Consider the following 12,691-nt stretch of genomic DNA (forward strand, 5'->3'; position numbering starts at 1 on the left):
GAATAACCATGGAACTCAACTAGGAACTCTCACCTCACTTGAAATGTCTGAGTGTTCTCTCTGTTTTGAGCATCAAGGGCATCTTAACTGTTAGGCTGAACTTGGCTTTTTAATTTCTGGAGGTAGGGAAGAGGGATCTTGCCTTTCAGAAGGAAAGTGGAGGACTGTGTTGGTACAGGAAATCTCACTGAGCTCATTGTGAAAACCAGGACTTGATTAGGACTGAACTCCCCTGTTTCCCTGCCACATCAAGTGTCCTCCTCTTCTGACAGGAAGTCTTCTTAACCATTGTTTCTTGTCCCTGTGCTGGGATTTTGCTTTTTCAAGGTGAAGGGAAAGCTATGCCTTTGTGCCTCTTAGTTCAAGTTCCTCTTTGCTTAGTTGTCCCCATCCTTCTCTGGGTATGAGCCTTGGGAAAGGAGAACATGTGGTCTCCCTCCATCCAAACTCGGGAACTCTTCAGCTCATCTTGGTGACCTCCTGCTCCCATCCGTAGGGCTTTGGTGTTGATTTCCTTTCTCTGATTGCACAGGGAAGCAGAAAGCATTCCCTGACTCGTTTCCCAGGAGCCAGCAACAGCCCCATGCACGGCAGTGCAGCAGACAGTGCAGAGCAGCCAATTTGCAGTGTCAGAGGCAGCATCTTTTACCCAGACTGTGCTAAATCAGGGCCTTCTCGCTGTGCTTTGAAATGTTCCTGTTTCTTGCTCTGACAAACTAGCAGAGTTTGTATTGATCCGACGATGCAAAAAAGCGCATAATGTGGGCTTCAGACACCTGGTGGAATAATAAAGCAGAAAGAAGGGAGGGCAGGACCATCATATTTTAGCTTATATTGAATAGGAAGCCTGTCTCTACCTTCTTTTCTTTTCTCTTGGAGAGCACTGTGCATTTCTAAGAGAAATGAAAAGCCTCATGGCTGGGGGAAGGAAACGCTTCCAACCTGTGGACCTGCTGAGCTTCAAGGGATGTTCATGAAATGCCTTTCAATTAGTCAACCACCATGTGCTGCATTTCAGAGCATTGCTTTATTCAGATATTTATTCATGTTCCCAGCTGTTTGCATTTGGGATTTCTTTTAGCAGTGAAAGCACTAAGGGGTTATGAAACTCTGGGCTGGAAAAGCATGGAGAGCTAAAGAAGCTCTGCACAGAAAGCAAGTGCTTTGCTGAAACATTAAAACACAAAGTCAGACATCTCAGAAAATGTTCCCTCTTCCCCCTTTCACCTTCTTTTATTCATATTTCAACTTTGTTATAGCAAATGGAGCATAACACACGAAAGCTGGACTGTGTTCCCATCCCTGCCATCACCACAACAAACTCATTGCTTTATCTCTTGCCTTGGGTAAAGTCATATTAAAGCTGGAATATAAGTGCACATTCCCCATCTTGGAGATGCAGTGGATATGTGGCAGTAAGAGGATGAGGGAGATGTCAAAGCACAGCTCAGGCACTCAGAATTTTATCTGCCGGGGAAGCCCAGTGAAGGAAGCTTGCAGTTCCTTGTGCCTGCATGAACATAATCCACACGACTCTTGTTCCAAGTAGGAGAAACCATTGCAAAGCCCTTCTGTGAGCCTCTGGCGTAGCTTTACAGCTGAGCTGAAAGCTGTTTAACAGTGAAAAATCTCACTCACCAAGTAATACACCTTAGGAGAAACCATATTTTGCATAACATTTCTTACTGGAGGAAATTTTCGTAAGACAATTTACTGCCATGGCAGTAACTGGCTGACATTTATGAGAAGCCTTGTTTTACAAGGTTTTCCTTTGGCTGCAATGCCAGGGCTCCAGTTGTGCTGATGGAAGAAGAGAGGGAAAGCAATGTTATTTGGCATGCAGGATACTCAGAGACGTGCTGATGTGAATAACAAAAAGGGGTAAAATCTGCGTGAATGACATGGGATTGTACCTTCCACAATTGTAAATTGTGCATAAGTTGAAGGGAAAAGCTCATTTTGACTAAAGTTTTCTCATAATACACTCTGCATCTTGCATGGCCAGCTTGAGGTTCAATAGAGTTGTTGAAACATTTGAATGTTTGCTTTGTGGACGGGGCTGGGTGCAGGGTAAGACTCACTCCGATCCGAGCCTAAGGGAGAGATGGATGTGGGACAGAGATGTCAAGAGGGAGGACAGAATCACCCAGAAAAGGCTGATGGGCTCCTGTGCTGAGAGACAGCAGGATGAGGATGATACTGCTGGAGACGGCTGAGGTTGCAGATCCCACGGCAATGGCCACACGTCTGGATTCTTGAATGGGCAAAGTTGATGGAGGAGCATCCACCACTGCCTCCCAGACGCCAGCACATCCAGCCCCATCAGCCACAGGAGCACCCAATTTTTAACCCACAGAGCTGAAGCAGAAAGCTGAACTGCCCTCAGTTAACCCCCCAAGCACACTTCTCCCCACTCTCTGCAAGGCAGCTTTGCATCAGGGGCTCAGCTCAGCTGGCACTGGTAGGGAGAGGTGATGGATAAGGGCAGTAATGCCCAGGATGCTGCGGCACTCATGTCTTCAGCAGTCTGTGACCCCCCTGCCAGGATCCTGTGGACCCTCTGCTCCCTTTTGGTGATGCTTTAGGACTCATCATGGCAATCAACATTATTCAATTGAGCTGGGGATCCATGCAAAGCACAGGAAGGTGCCTTTGTGGGGGTGGGTGGGTCCCTGGTGGTCTAAGCAGAGCTGTGAGACTATGCTGGGTCTGTGCCAACATGGGTCGAGGTGTGCGTGAGTGTTGTAGGGCAAGCCCACACTGGGGGGGGTGCCTGTGTGCTGCCTAAGTCGTGCTGAGAAAGGGATTTCCAAGAGCCAAAGAGGCTTAAGGCGGCCCATATCCCATTAACAGATAGTGGGATTGTGCCTGTGCCTGAAGGGCTTTGTGGGACTAAGCTGAGATCTGTAACTCTGCAAAGCGAAGTTGCTCCTCACTCACGGTGCTCTCTGCAAGAAAGGGCTTAATGCACTGTAAAGGGCTTCTCTCATATCATAGCTCATTTATTTCTTAGGGCCTCAATTGATGGACCTTGGAAATCTCATATAAATCTTGTATATGTAATAGTTTCATTGATATCATTTGCTAACTGTTGTAATAAACTGTGCTGGTATGGAAGCACCTTTGGACCAGTACAATGGTCACAAGTGGCTCCTGTGGTACATCTTAAATAGTATGCTCCAAGTAGGACAAGCCCATTTCAGGATTCAGGGCAAAGCAAACACCTGAGGCCACTCCAGGGAACACCATCAGCACGGCCCAGGGAGGAGCCTGGCTCCTCAGTACCTGTGGCATGGCTGGATCACTGCTGTTGAGGGGCTTGGGGAAACTTGCCTGGATGTCTCCTCTGCCAGCTAAGCCAGCTGCAGAGCTGGAGGCTTCAGTATGAAATGTCAGGACTTCTGTGCTGCAATCCATCCCGTGCCCCCATTGTACATACTGGAACAACCTCCTCCTGGCAGCTGCATCCAAGCAGGCACCAGACGCCGCTCCCTGACAGCTACCGGGGTGGCTGTTCTTTTTCTCCTTCCAGCCTTTTCTTTACCCTGGTGCCAAAAGATGGGGAACTAATTTAAAAAGAAATAAGTAAACACAAACCAAAAGGACTGCATCAAATGAAAGCCTCTAACTTGTGCTGGGGGATACCAGCAGCCACGTGCTGAGCTGGAACACCAAGCACCCTGACACACGTTCCTCTTCTCTCTTGCAGATGACAGAGGGTCGCAGATGCCAAGTGCACCTTCTTGATGACAGGAAGCTGGAGCTCCTTGTTCAGGTAGGAACTGCATGTTTCATCATTTGATAGTTTGCTACAGCCACGGGTTTTCACAAGCGTAGGGAGAGAAAAGGGTTTTCAGCTGATTTTCTCAGCAGCTTCACACCGTGACTGCCTGCAGAGCTCAGGGAAGCTTCAGTAGTGCTGCCTGGGAAGGATCTGCAAAGGCATATCTGTGGGAAGGTCTAATTCAAGATATTTTTACTTTATTCTTTGGCAAAACTGTCCCAGTCCCTGCCAATGAGATAGAAAAGCACCACTGGTCATTTTTGACACTGTTACTATATCCCTTAACTGTGTTTTTTGAGGTACTGCTTAGCTTTGAGAAATGGATTGCATCTGCTTAAAACACTTCCAGCTTCTCTGCTCGCCATCGTGAATTGCTGGGGTTCAGTGCTGGGCTCCACACCTGCATTGGGAACGTGGTTGGCAGCAGAAGACGTTGTGATGGTGCCACAGGCGGGCATTGCTTGTAGGCTCATGAGTCAAACACAAATATGTATTAAAATAAGTCCATGCTCCATCTGCCTTATTTTTTACTTTTGTAAAAAAAAAAGGAAGACTGGAAACAATGAGAGTCTGATGGTGGCTTTGTAAGGATGGGCTGGTGAAAACTATAGCGTCCTACACTTTCCTGACAATTTTGGCTCCTGTCTCGGAGATCCCCAACGGGTTAATAACAAGAATTAGAAGAATGTCTTTCCTTTTACAAAGGCTTCAGAGCAGCCACAGGCAGCCAAAGCAGCAGGAAATGAAACTTCCCATAGCACCCAAATGCCCTGGCTACAGCTGATAAGATGGGGGGCGGGGGCAGGATCCTACCCAGTACCGACAAACCTGAATGGGGATGGCTGAAGGTGACTTGAATTGCCGGAAGCACATTCAGCCTCGTTTTCTGGAAAGTTGCTTAAAAATACCATTACAAAATTGTTAGTGGGTAATGGTTTTTAAGCACATAGTCATCTAGGAGGTGAAGCCCCTCAGCTGCCCATGACACTTGGTGTGCTCAGAGAGCACCTGGATAACCATGAGTCAGGCCAGTGGGGGAAGGAGAGCAGCTAAATCAGGATGACTAATTAAAACAAAACACCATACTAATGGTCTCTGCATAGGCTGCACCAGGTTCTCTGATGCTTTGCAGCTGGCTGAGGGGAAGTTTAGTCACCTTCATCACAAGGGCACAGGGCTTGGCTTCCTATGTCATCTAAATGCCTTTTCTAATTTTTCTTAGTTCAATTAAAAATTAAAATGGACTATTGGAGAATATCTCTGCTAAAGTACTGCTCAGTATATTAATAATCACAGCTTAAAATATACTGCAGGAAATCTATGTGAGCTGCCCTGGCCAACCTACTTATTTGGGGCTTAATCAATGACAGTAAAAAACCACAGGAAGATGACAGCCAAGAAGCCTGGTCTGGGAAGATGTGTCCCCTTCTGAGGGAGCAGAAATGGTGTCACGTGATATTATGTTTTTTTAAGTGTTTGATCACACCTTCAACTCCTTGTAATCAATATAGGAAGCAAATTGCTCTGTAAATCACACTAACTAGTTTGCAAGTGACCCGTGGTTGAATTTTATTAGTACAACAAATCGTTTTGCTGTTTTCAAGTAATGTGCAAATGGGGAAAGCCAGGAGGGTGATGATGAAAAACTCATGGCCAGAAAAAGCACTAACCTCTGTTTCATGCAGTACTCAGATCTCTGAGCACCCCAGTGCCCCCATATGTACAGGAATGTCCACTGCAGCATCTCAGATGCTTTTCTGGCTTAATGACAATGCTGCTAGGTAGCTTGTACTCAGGGTGAAATCACCTTTAGGTGGAACAGATGAAGATAAAGTGGATGTTTTGGACTTGAGTATGTCTCCGGTATTAATACTCTTTGCAGATATGGGCACAACGCTTCGGTTTGCCTGCTTTACAGGCAAAGCCACCAGCATTGGGGGGGTCCTCGAGCTGCTCCACAGGGGCAGGAGTGGGCTGAGGTTGCCAAGATGAGCAGCTCTTTGTCCCAGCAGGTCCTCAGTGGGCTGGGCTCCCTCTGGGAGCAACATGCGCTTTGCTAGGGGAAATCTCACCAACTGACCCATATTGTTTGTGTCTTATAATGAGATTTCAGATGAAAGTTGTTTTGTAAGTTCTGAGTAGCGTTGTTTTTATTAATGTTACCTTATCTTGTAGCTGAATTGAATTAGAAGCTGTAAATAAAATGTTCATCCAAGCCCAAGCTTCTGGCTGTCACTTCAAAGCTGTATTTTTCCATGAGTGTCTTGCCACGGGCTGGAACAGAGGGCTGGTTTGCTGGGTTTTGCCATGAAAGAGGTTCCTCCATAACTTTGTTGGGCCTCAAGATCTGGACCTGCATTGGCTTGAATTGCTCAGGAGTCAGTCTCTTAAATTCTCATGTGAAACTTCCTTCTTTTCACCAACCTCAACCTTTTTTGGAGGCTTTTCCCTTCCTACGGGAAGTTTAGGAAAGACCACTGGGGATCAGCAGAACTGCTTTCTCTGCCGCAGGTGAGATCAAAATAGCAGCCTAACCTGCATCTGGCTTTACACTGCCTTTCAGTTCTTGCGTGTGTGGTATCAGGTGCTCTGCCCAGTGGAGAGTTCAGAGGTCCTGCTGCTGTATTTTCATAGAATCACAGAATCATAGAAAGGTTTGGGTTGGAAGAGATCTTAAAAACCATCTAGTTCCACACCCCCTGCCATGGGCAAGCCACCTTTAACTAGAACTGAGTAAAGAATTTCTTCCTAACATCTAATCTAAATCCCTCCTTTTTTTAGTTTAAAACAGTTCCTCCTTTTCCCCTCTCTATCTGCCCAAGGAAAAAGTAACTCTTCCTCTTTTTAATAAGACTCCTTTAAGTACTGGAAGGCTGCAATGGGGTCTCCCTGGAGTCTTCTCTTTTCCAGGCTGAACAACCCCAGCTCTCTCCTCTTTTCTTCATGGGAGAGATGTTCCAGCCCTCTGATCATCTTTGAGGTACTCCTTTTTGGTGTAGAAAAAAAACAGCAGAAGATGGTGGGTCTGATTGAAGGAGAGAGCTGGGTACCACTCCTTCAAAAGGATGCAGGAGGGCTCCTGGAGCGTCTTGAAACAGCTTTGGCCAGTGATTCTGGGGAGCTGAAATTATTTCTCCTCCTGCCTCAAGTGCTGCTGGGCAAAACCGGATGCATCTGGGAACAATCAGGGTGTTTGCAAAAAGCAGTGTATTAAGCAAATGTACTCCCTTTCTGTCTGTGAATTAGCTGTGATCAGACTCGGGGGTTTATGAATATGTCATTTGAAACGTATCAATTGCTGAGTAATGAGGACCATACCCTGGGCTGCAGGAGGACAGGGAGTGGAATTGGTGCTTCTGCACACAGGAGTCACCAGTGGCTCAGCGTGACAGCTCTGCCAGGCCAGATTGAAATGTTTCGACACCACAAGTTCGCTCCCAAAACTGCAAAGACCCCTCTGACAGGCCACACAGATATTTCCAGTGGGACCCACCAGGCACATAGGTTTTATTTTCATTCCCATACCCCAAAAGTGAGATTTTGGCTCTGAGGCAGCATTTATAACCCCTTCTGTGAATGTTGGCTTGCTTCAGTGTTGGCACAGAGTGCAAGGGTTTGGGGTTACCATCATCTGGAAAGAGATCCTGGCTTTACTGAATCAAAGGGTCTTGACTGAAGTCTTTTCCTCCCAAGTTGAGCGGCTGCAGAGTGATGCAGCAGCAGCTAAGGAAAAGCAGAAACACAGGCTTTGCAGATAAAAGAAAAGCTTCCCCAATGTGTTTTGTCAGATAAATGCTGAAATTTAGAAGGGCTAATCATAAATGGAGACAGAGGAGGATCATATGGAAATCTCTTCCTGAGGGTCTGAAACTCAAAGGCTGTTTGACTTGGGATTAGGGAGAAGAGTTGTATTTGGTGTGTGTTTCATTTGATAAATGCCTGTTGAAGATCTGGGGTGTGTGGCAAGTTTACACAGTATGATTTTTTGACAGTTTTTTCTTTCTGAGCAGAAGCAGAGTGTGGCTCCTTGGATCTTAAGATCTGGGGTTTTTTTCCTTTCTGCTTGATGCATGTTTATTTTCTAGCACAGTTCTTTTTTTTTAAGTGTTTGGCTTCATCCAGCTGATCATTTTCAGCAAGCAAGAGCCTTTTCTTATTTCTGGAAAATGGATTGCCTCCATTCCCCACTCTCAGCCTCCCTCTCTGTTATATTGTTTCCCAGTGACCGTGTATCATTTGTCTGCTGCACATGAAAGGTTTGTGTTGCTTTATTTAAAGACTTCTGCATAATTGGCTATTCATTCCTTTTCATGTGGGTTTTATAAACATGGTTCTTTTTCTGGGATGGCTGAATCAGGCAGCCTGGCTTGATCCCGGCTCCTGCACCGGCTGGCGGTGCCTGTTATCTGACAGCAGCTCCAGCAACTGTCATCCAAAAGTGTTAAGCCTCCTAATTCTTTCTCTCTGGAGGAGCTATTGCAGAAATTGAGCTCATCCGAGGCTCATAGCAGAGCTGTCTGTGGGGTCTGGAGGCTCTGCAATTCGATTGTAGGAAATATCTGGGCAATTTGTTGCTAACCTTCTTCCCAGGAAGCACTGAGCCTGATTTGGAAGAGCCAGGGAGAAATGGGGAAGTCAGCACAACCCATAGGTATTTTGGTGATTAACCCACCTATACGTTCATGTTGACATTTCTTGAGTAACTCTTCTTGCAGCATTTTTATCTCCCAGCTGCCGTGCAAGTGCACCCAGAAACACGTTAGCAGTGATATGCACAGCCAAAATTAATGGGATGCACTGGACCTCCAGTGCCTTGCTCAAAACCAACTCTGCTTTGAGTGAGTCAGGAATCTTTCAGGAGCCCAGGATTTGTTTCCAGTGCACTTGCCGTGGTTCAGCATCTCATCCCCAGGAACCGCCTCAAAGCCAGACTGGGAGACGCTGGAGCTGTGAGCCAGAGCCGGGCTGGCAAAGTGCCCTGTGGGCTGCTGACTCACTGCCACACGGATGGATGTCACCAGCGTGGCTGTCCCAGTGCAGATGCTCCGTTTGGAGCACACCGGTGTCCCTCACTACTCTGGGATCAGCCTCACTAGCACCAGCCTAAGGTTCGGTGTCCTGGGGAAGCAATGGCATATTTTGAGAGCAATAGCTCCACTAATTATAGCTGGAGGGAGAAATAAAACGTTCTGCTCTCCTCCCAGGAATCTGTTATATTTTTTGCAGTATTTTCAGTACTGCTTGTGATCAAGAAATTGCAATCCATGGGGTTTTATCCATGTTTTGTTGCAATCTCCCTTCTGTATGCCAATGAGCAGGGTGGTTACCTGGGCTGGCATGGTGGGAAAACTGCAAGGGTTCCCCTTCAGGTGGTGCTGAGGCTGGCACCTGCCTGTGTTGGGAGAAGCTGTCTAACTTTGGATACAGGTTTTGCATGAGGACCACAGCGATATATTCCATGCTCAGTGAGGGATAAACAAGCCCCAGGACGGTCTCAATCTCCCTGGGGAAGCCACAATAATTGCAGAAGAATGGGGTCCAGCCCTGCTCCACTGCCAAAACTGGGGATCCTTTTGGAAACATCAGCCCTGGGGCTGATGCAGAAATGCAGCCGTGCAGCCCTGACCGTAAATGGAGATGTTTGGGTGCCAGTAGCCGTCCTTGCCATGCGGAAGAGGCAGCCCCGGTCCCTGCAGCACACCAGGCTCTGCTCCAAAGGCGTTTTTAACTGTCCCTGTGGAAGGAGGGAGCAGCCAGTGGGCTGGGAGCGAGGAGGCAGGAGCGAGCACAGGGGTGAGTACCACCCTGCTGACCCCGCTGCCCTCCCCTACACCCTTGCAGGAGTATCAGGTGAATATATTCTTGGAGTTGCCTATAGGGCATATCCTACTGGTCATGGAGATCTGGGATGGGCTGGTGATGATGCCCTTGGTGAGTGCCCAAGAAAGGATCCCTGCATCCCCTCATCCCACCCAGCCTCTCCACGCCTGCAGTGAAGCAGCTGAAAAATGTTCCTTCAGCTTCATACAAGGACTCAGAATTGACTTGATTTCTGGTGGTCCTCTGAGTGGCTCTCAAGGTTGTGGGTTGGTGTGTTGCTCCTCCAAAGAAACAAAGCATGTTTTGTGTAGGCAGACAAATAACTGGAGACCAGGCTGAACATGAGTGGAGTTTTCTACTAGGGATCTGGCAGGATCTAGTCCCTCACACTGAGAAAATGTGCAAACATTGGATTTGGATCATAATTTAAAATAAATTTGAGCTGAAGGGGGCTCAGTTCTGCCTTTCAGAAAGGAGGCTTTATTTTAACAAACTGCAGTGCTAGGACTTTGGTTTCTTTAGGAAATAAATCCTGATTTACTACAGAAAGAGTGAGACTGTAGTCCAGCTCAGCAAGTGTTTGCAAAATTGCAAAGGAGATGTTTTAACATCTTTGGCATTAAAAATTATGGAGCTCCAAAGCATTGGATCAACTCAGAAGGATCCTGCCAAGCACTGTCTGAAGTAGGGTTCATATCACCGGGACAAAGCACACAATTGCCCCTTCACAGCCTGTGGCTCACGACAGATGAAGAGTGTGAAGCCTCTCTCCTGACAGGAAAGACTTATCCTGGCCTTCCTGTGCTTCCCAGGTTCCTGTTTGAAACTTCTGATCATTTTGAGCACAGCTGCAAACTGCAGATACATGGCGGGGCTTGGTCACCATAGGATGGGGAGAGATGGAGGGGACATTGCTCTGCTAAAAGGGAGGTGGAAGCCCGGACTGGCAATTCATGTCTGTGCTCTCACTGAGCAACCAGTGAACAGTGAGTTAAGAGCTTTTCTGCTGAAAAGTTGTCTCTTCACAAAAAAAAAATATATATTTAGTGCTTCTCCAAGGTAAATGTGGTGCTGGGAGTGTGGTGCTGGGAGCATTCCCAGTCCGCACACCTCCTGCAGACACAGTTGGTGCACAATACCTAGATGTTGTCTTAGACCAGGTAAATGGGTAAATGAAAAATGGACCAGGAGAGCCAGGTGCGCTCCCAAATCCATCCTTCCAGCCTGCAAGGTGTGCCTGTGTTGAGCTGCTCTGCAAAGCCTCTCTAATCTCTCAAAAAGCACCCAGCACTGCTATCCATGGCCTACAGAGCTTATGGTGTCAGACTGGAGGGCTGTATCTTGGGGGTTCAGTTCTCAGCTTAGGCTCCGCTGAACCAAGAAGTCCACAGAAGTCAAGCCTCTAGGGGAGAGTGTTTGCTTGAAAATGGAAATGGAAGAGCACAGGGGCAGAAAATAAAGAAATTTGATGTGCAGAGCTGGGGAGTGAACAATTCAGCTTAAGAGCCAGAGGGATCTCAGGCAGGATGAAGGTGGCAAAGCAGATAATCTCAAGGTTGCCCTTGATTATGAGGGCAGAACTGAAAAGATTTGGGAGAGGAAGCAGAATTAGCATCTCAGGGGGAAATCCTGAGTTCAGAAACTAGGGGTGAAGAGCCTCTGCTGTGCACCCTGGCTTGGCTCCATTAAGAGCAACAGAGTGGTGCTAGTCCAAGCTCAGCAGCTCCCAAGTCTGCTGGATGCTCCAGGCTCCCTGGAGCTCACGATGGGTGAGAATGGACATGGCCCCTGTGCTACAGAGAGCATTCCAGCGATGGAGCTTCCACAGGAGAACATTCCAACAAGGCAGCCTGTGCAGAGCAAGCTGGCAGGTAATGCACATCAGTGAGGGTCACAGGGAGCAGGATTTGAAGAGGTCAAGTAGGGTGCACAGCTGCAGGCAGGGATCAGCAGTGAGCCCAAACAGATAGGGAACACAGAGAGCCTCCAAGGGGATCTGCCATGCAGGAAGGTCAATCTGGTCAAGCAGCTCTAGAGAAAGCAGAGCTGTGTCTGGGAAAGGCAAGACTGGAAATTAATGAAACCCAGCAGGGATAGTTCAGCCCATCCAGATTCGTTCCTCAGCATAGGCATGGGAGGAGCACGAGCAGAAGCTGGGACAGGTGGAGGCAGGGGGCAATAGCCGCTGGGAGCAAAGCGTCCCCTGAGAACGTGTCGGGTCAGGACTGACCTTGCCGAGAGCAGAGGTACTCCTGTGTCTTGAGGAAGTTAATTGGAGGGGAGGATGCTTCCCTGGTACAGCAGTGCTGCACATTCCCTTCATTCTGAGCTGCCTGATGGCTTCTGAGAAATGCTTAGAGCTGGTTTTCCCCATGTGCCCCAAGACTGAACCTGAACCCTGCACGTGTGCCAGGTGCCACATGAGGAGCCTCAGGAAAAAGACTCCCACAGCAAAGTACTTACAGCCTCATAAGAAAATGAGCTGGGAATGGCAATCATTGCCCTCCGCAGAGTGAAATGAGGGTGTGATTTCCAAAGGCCTGCATAATCAATATCCCTATTATCAGTCTTCCAGAATAAATTGCTTTTAAACTAATACAGGCTGGGGAGATATCCATGAGCTGTCAGGAGAGAGATAAGCTGAAGACACATGTTTATTCATACTGCATATGCTGAAAGCAGGATGTTCTTTGCAGCTGGCTAAATGGGGGCGAAGATATTCAGCAATTTTTTGCAATTCTTCTGCTAAAATTTGTCAAATATCCTTAATTTTGAGAACACCTGGAACTTTTCAAACTTACGGGGGGAGCTGATGAAAATCCCACTAAAACATCTGGTGAAGGGAGAAAGTTATTTCCTTTCCTGTGAGGTAACTCCTGAAGTTTTGCAGAACATCAGCAATTTAAATTGTCCTGCCGACCTCCCACCACATACACCAATACAGGAATGGCACATCCAGCATCTAATGGGTCTGCTACAGAGAAAACATCTCACTCACTGTTACTTGGGAGAAATTCAGAAATCCACTATTGTTTCTGACTGGCTCAGCTGCTCTGTGGCTTCAGTGGAGCTTTTGTTCAGCCTGGA

The 12,691-nt window shown here is 47.4% G+C and overlaps 1 protein-coding gene across 6 annotated transcripts in view; it reads left to right on the top strand.

Annotated features, from left to right (window-relative positions):
- The window catches only part of FRMD4A (FERM domain containing 4A), a 362,397-nt gene that overhangs the window by 228,371 nt on the left and 121,335 nt on the right, over positions 1-12,691 (top strand). For 5 of the 6 annotated variants that reach the window (XM_017740376.1, XM_017740375.1, XM_017740374.1 and 2 more), the window contains one exon: positions 3,710-3,775. In XM_017740376.1, the coding sequence (XP_017595865.1) occupies positions 3,710-3,775 (66 nt within the window). Of the gene's footprint in view, positions 1-3,704; positions 3,776-12,691 lie in introns of all 6 variants that reach the window. The other variant, XM_017740377.1, reaches the window with a different exon arrangement.

Source organism: Corvus brachyrhynchos, unplaced genomic scaffold (genome assembly GCF_000691975.1).
Source record: "Corvus brachyrhynchos isolate BGI_N302 unplaced genomic scaffold, ASM69197v1 scaffold307, whole genome shotgun sequence".
Classification (NCBI taxonomy): Eukaryota; Metazoa; Chordata; class Aves; order Passeriformes; family Corvidae; genus Corvus; species Corvus brachyrhynchos.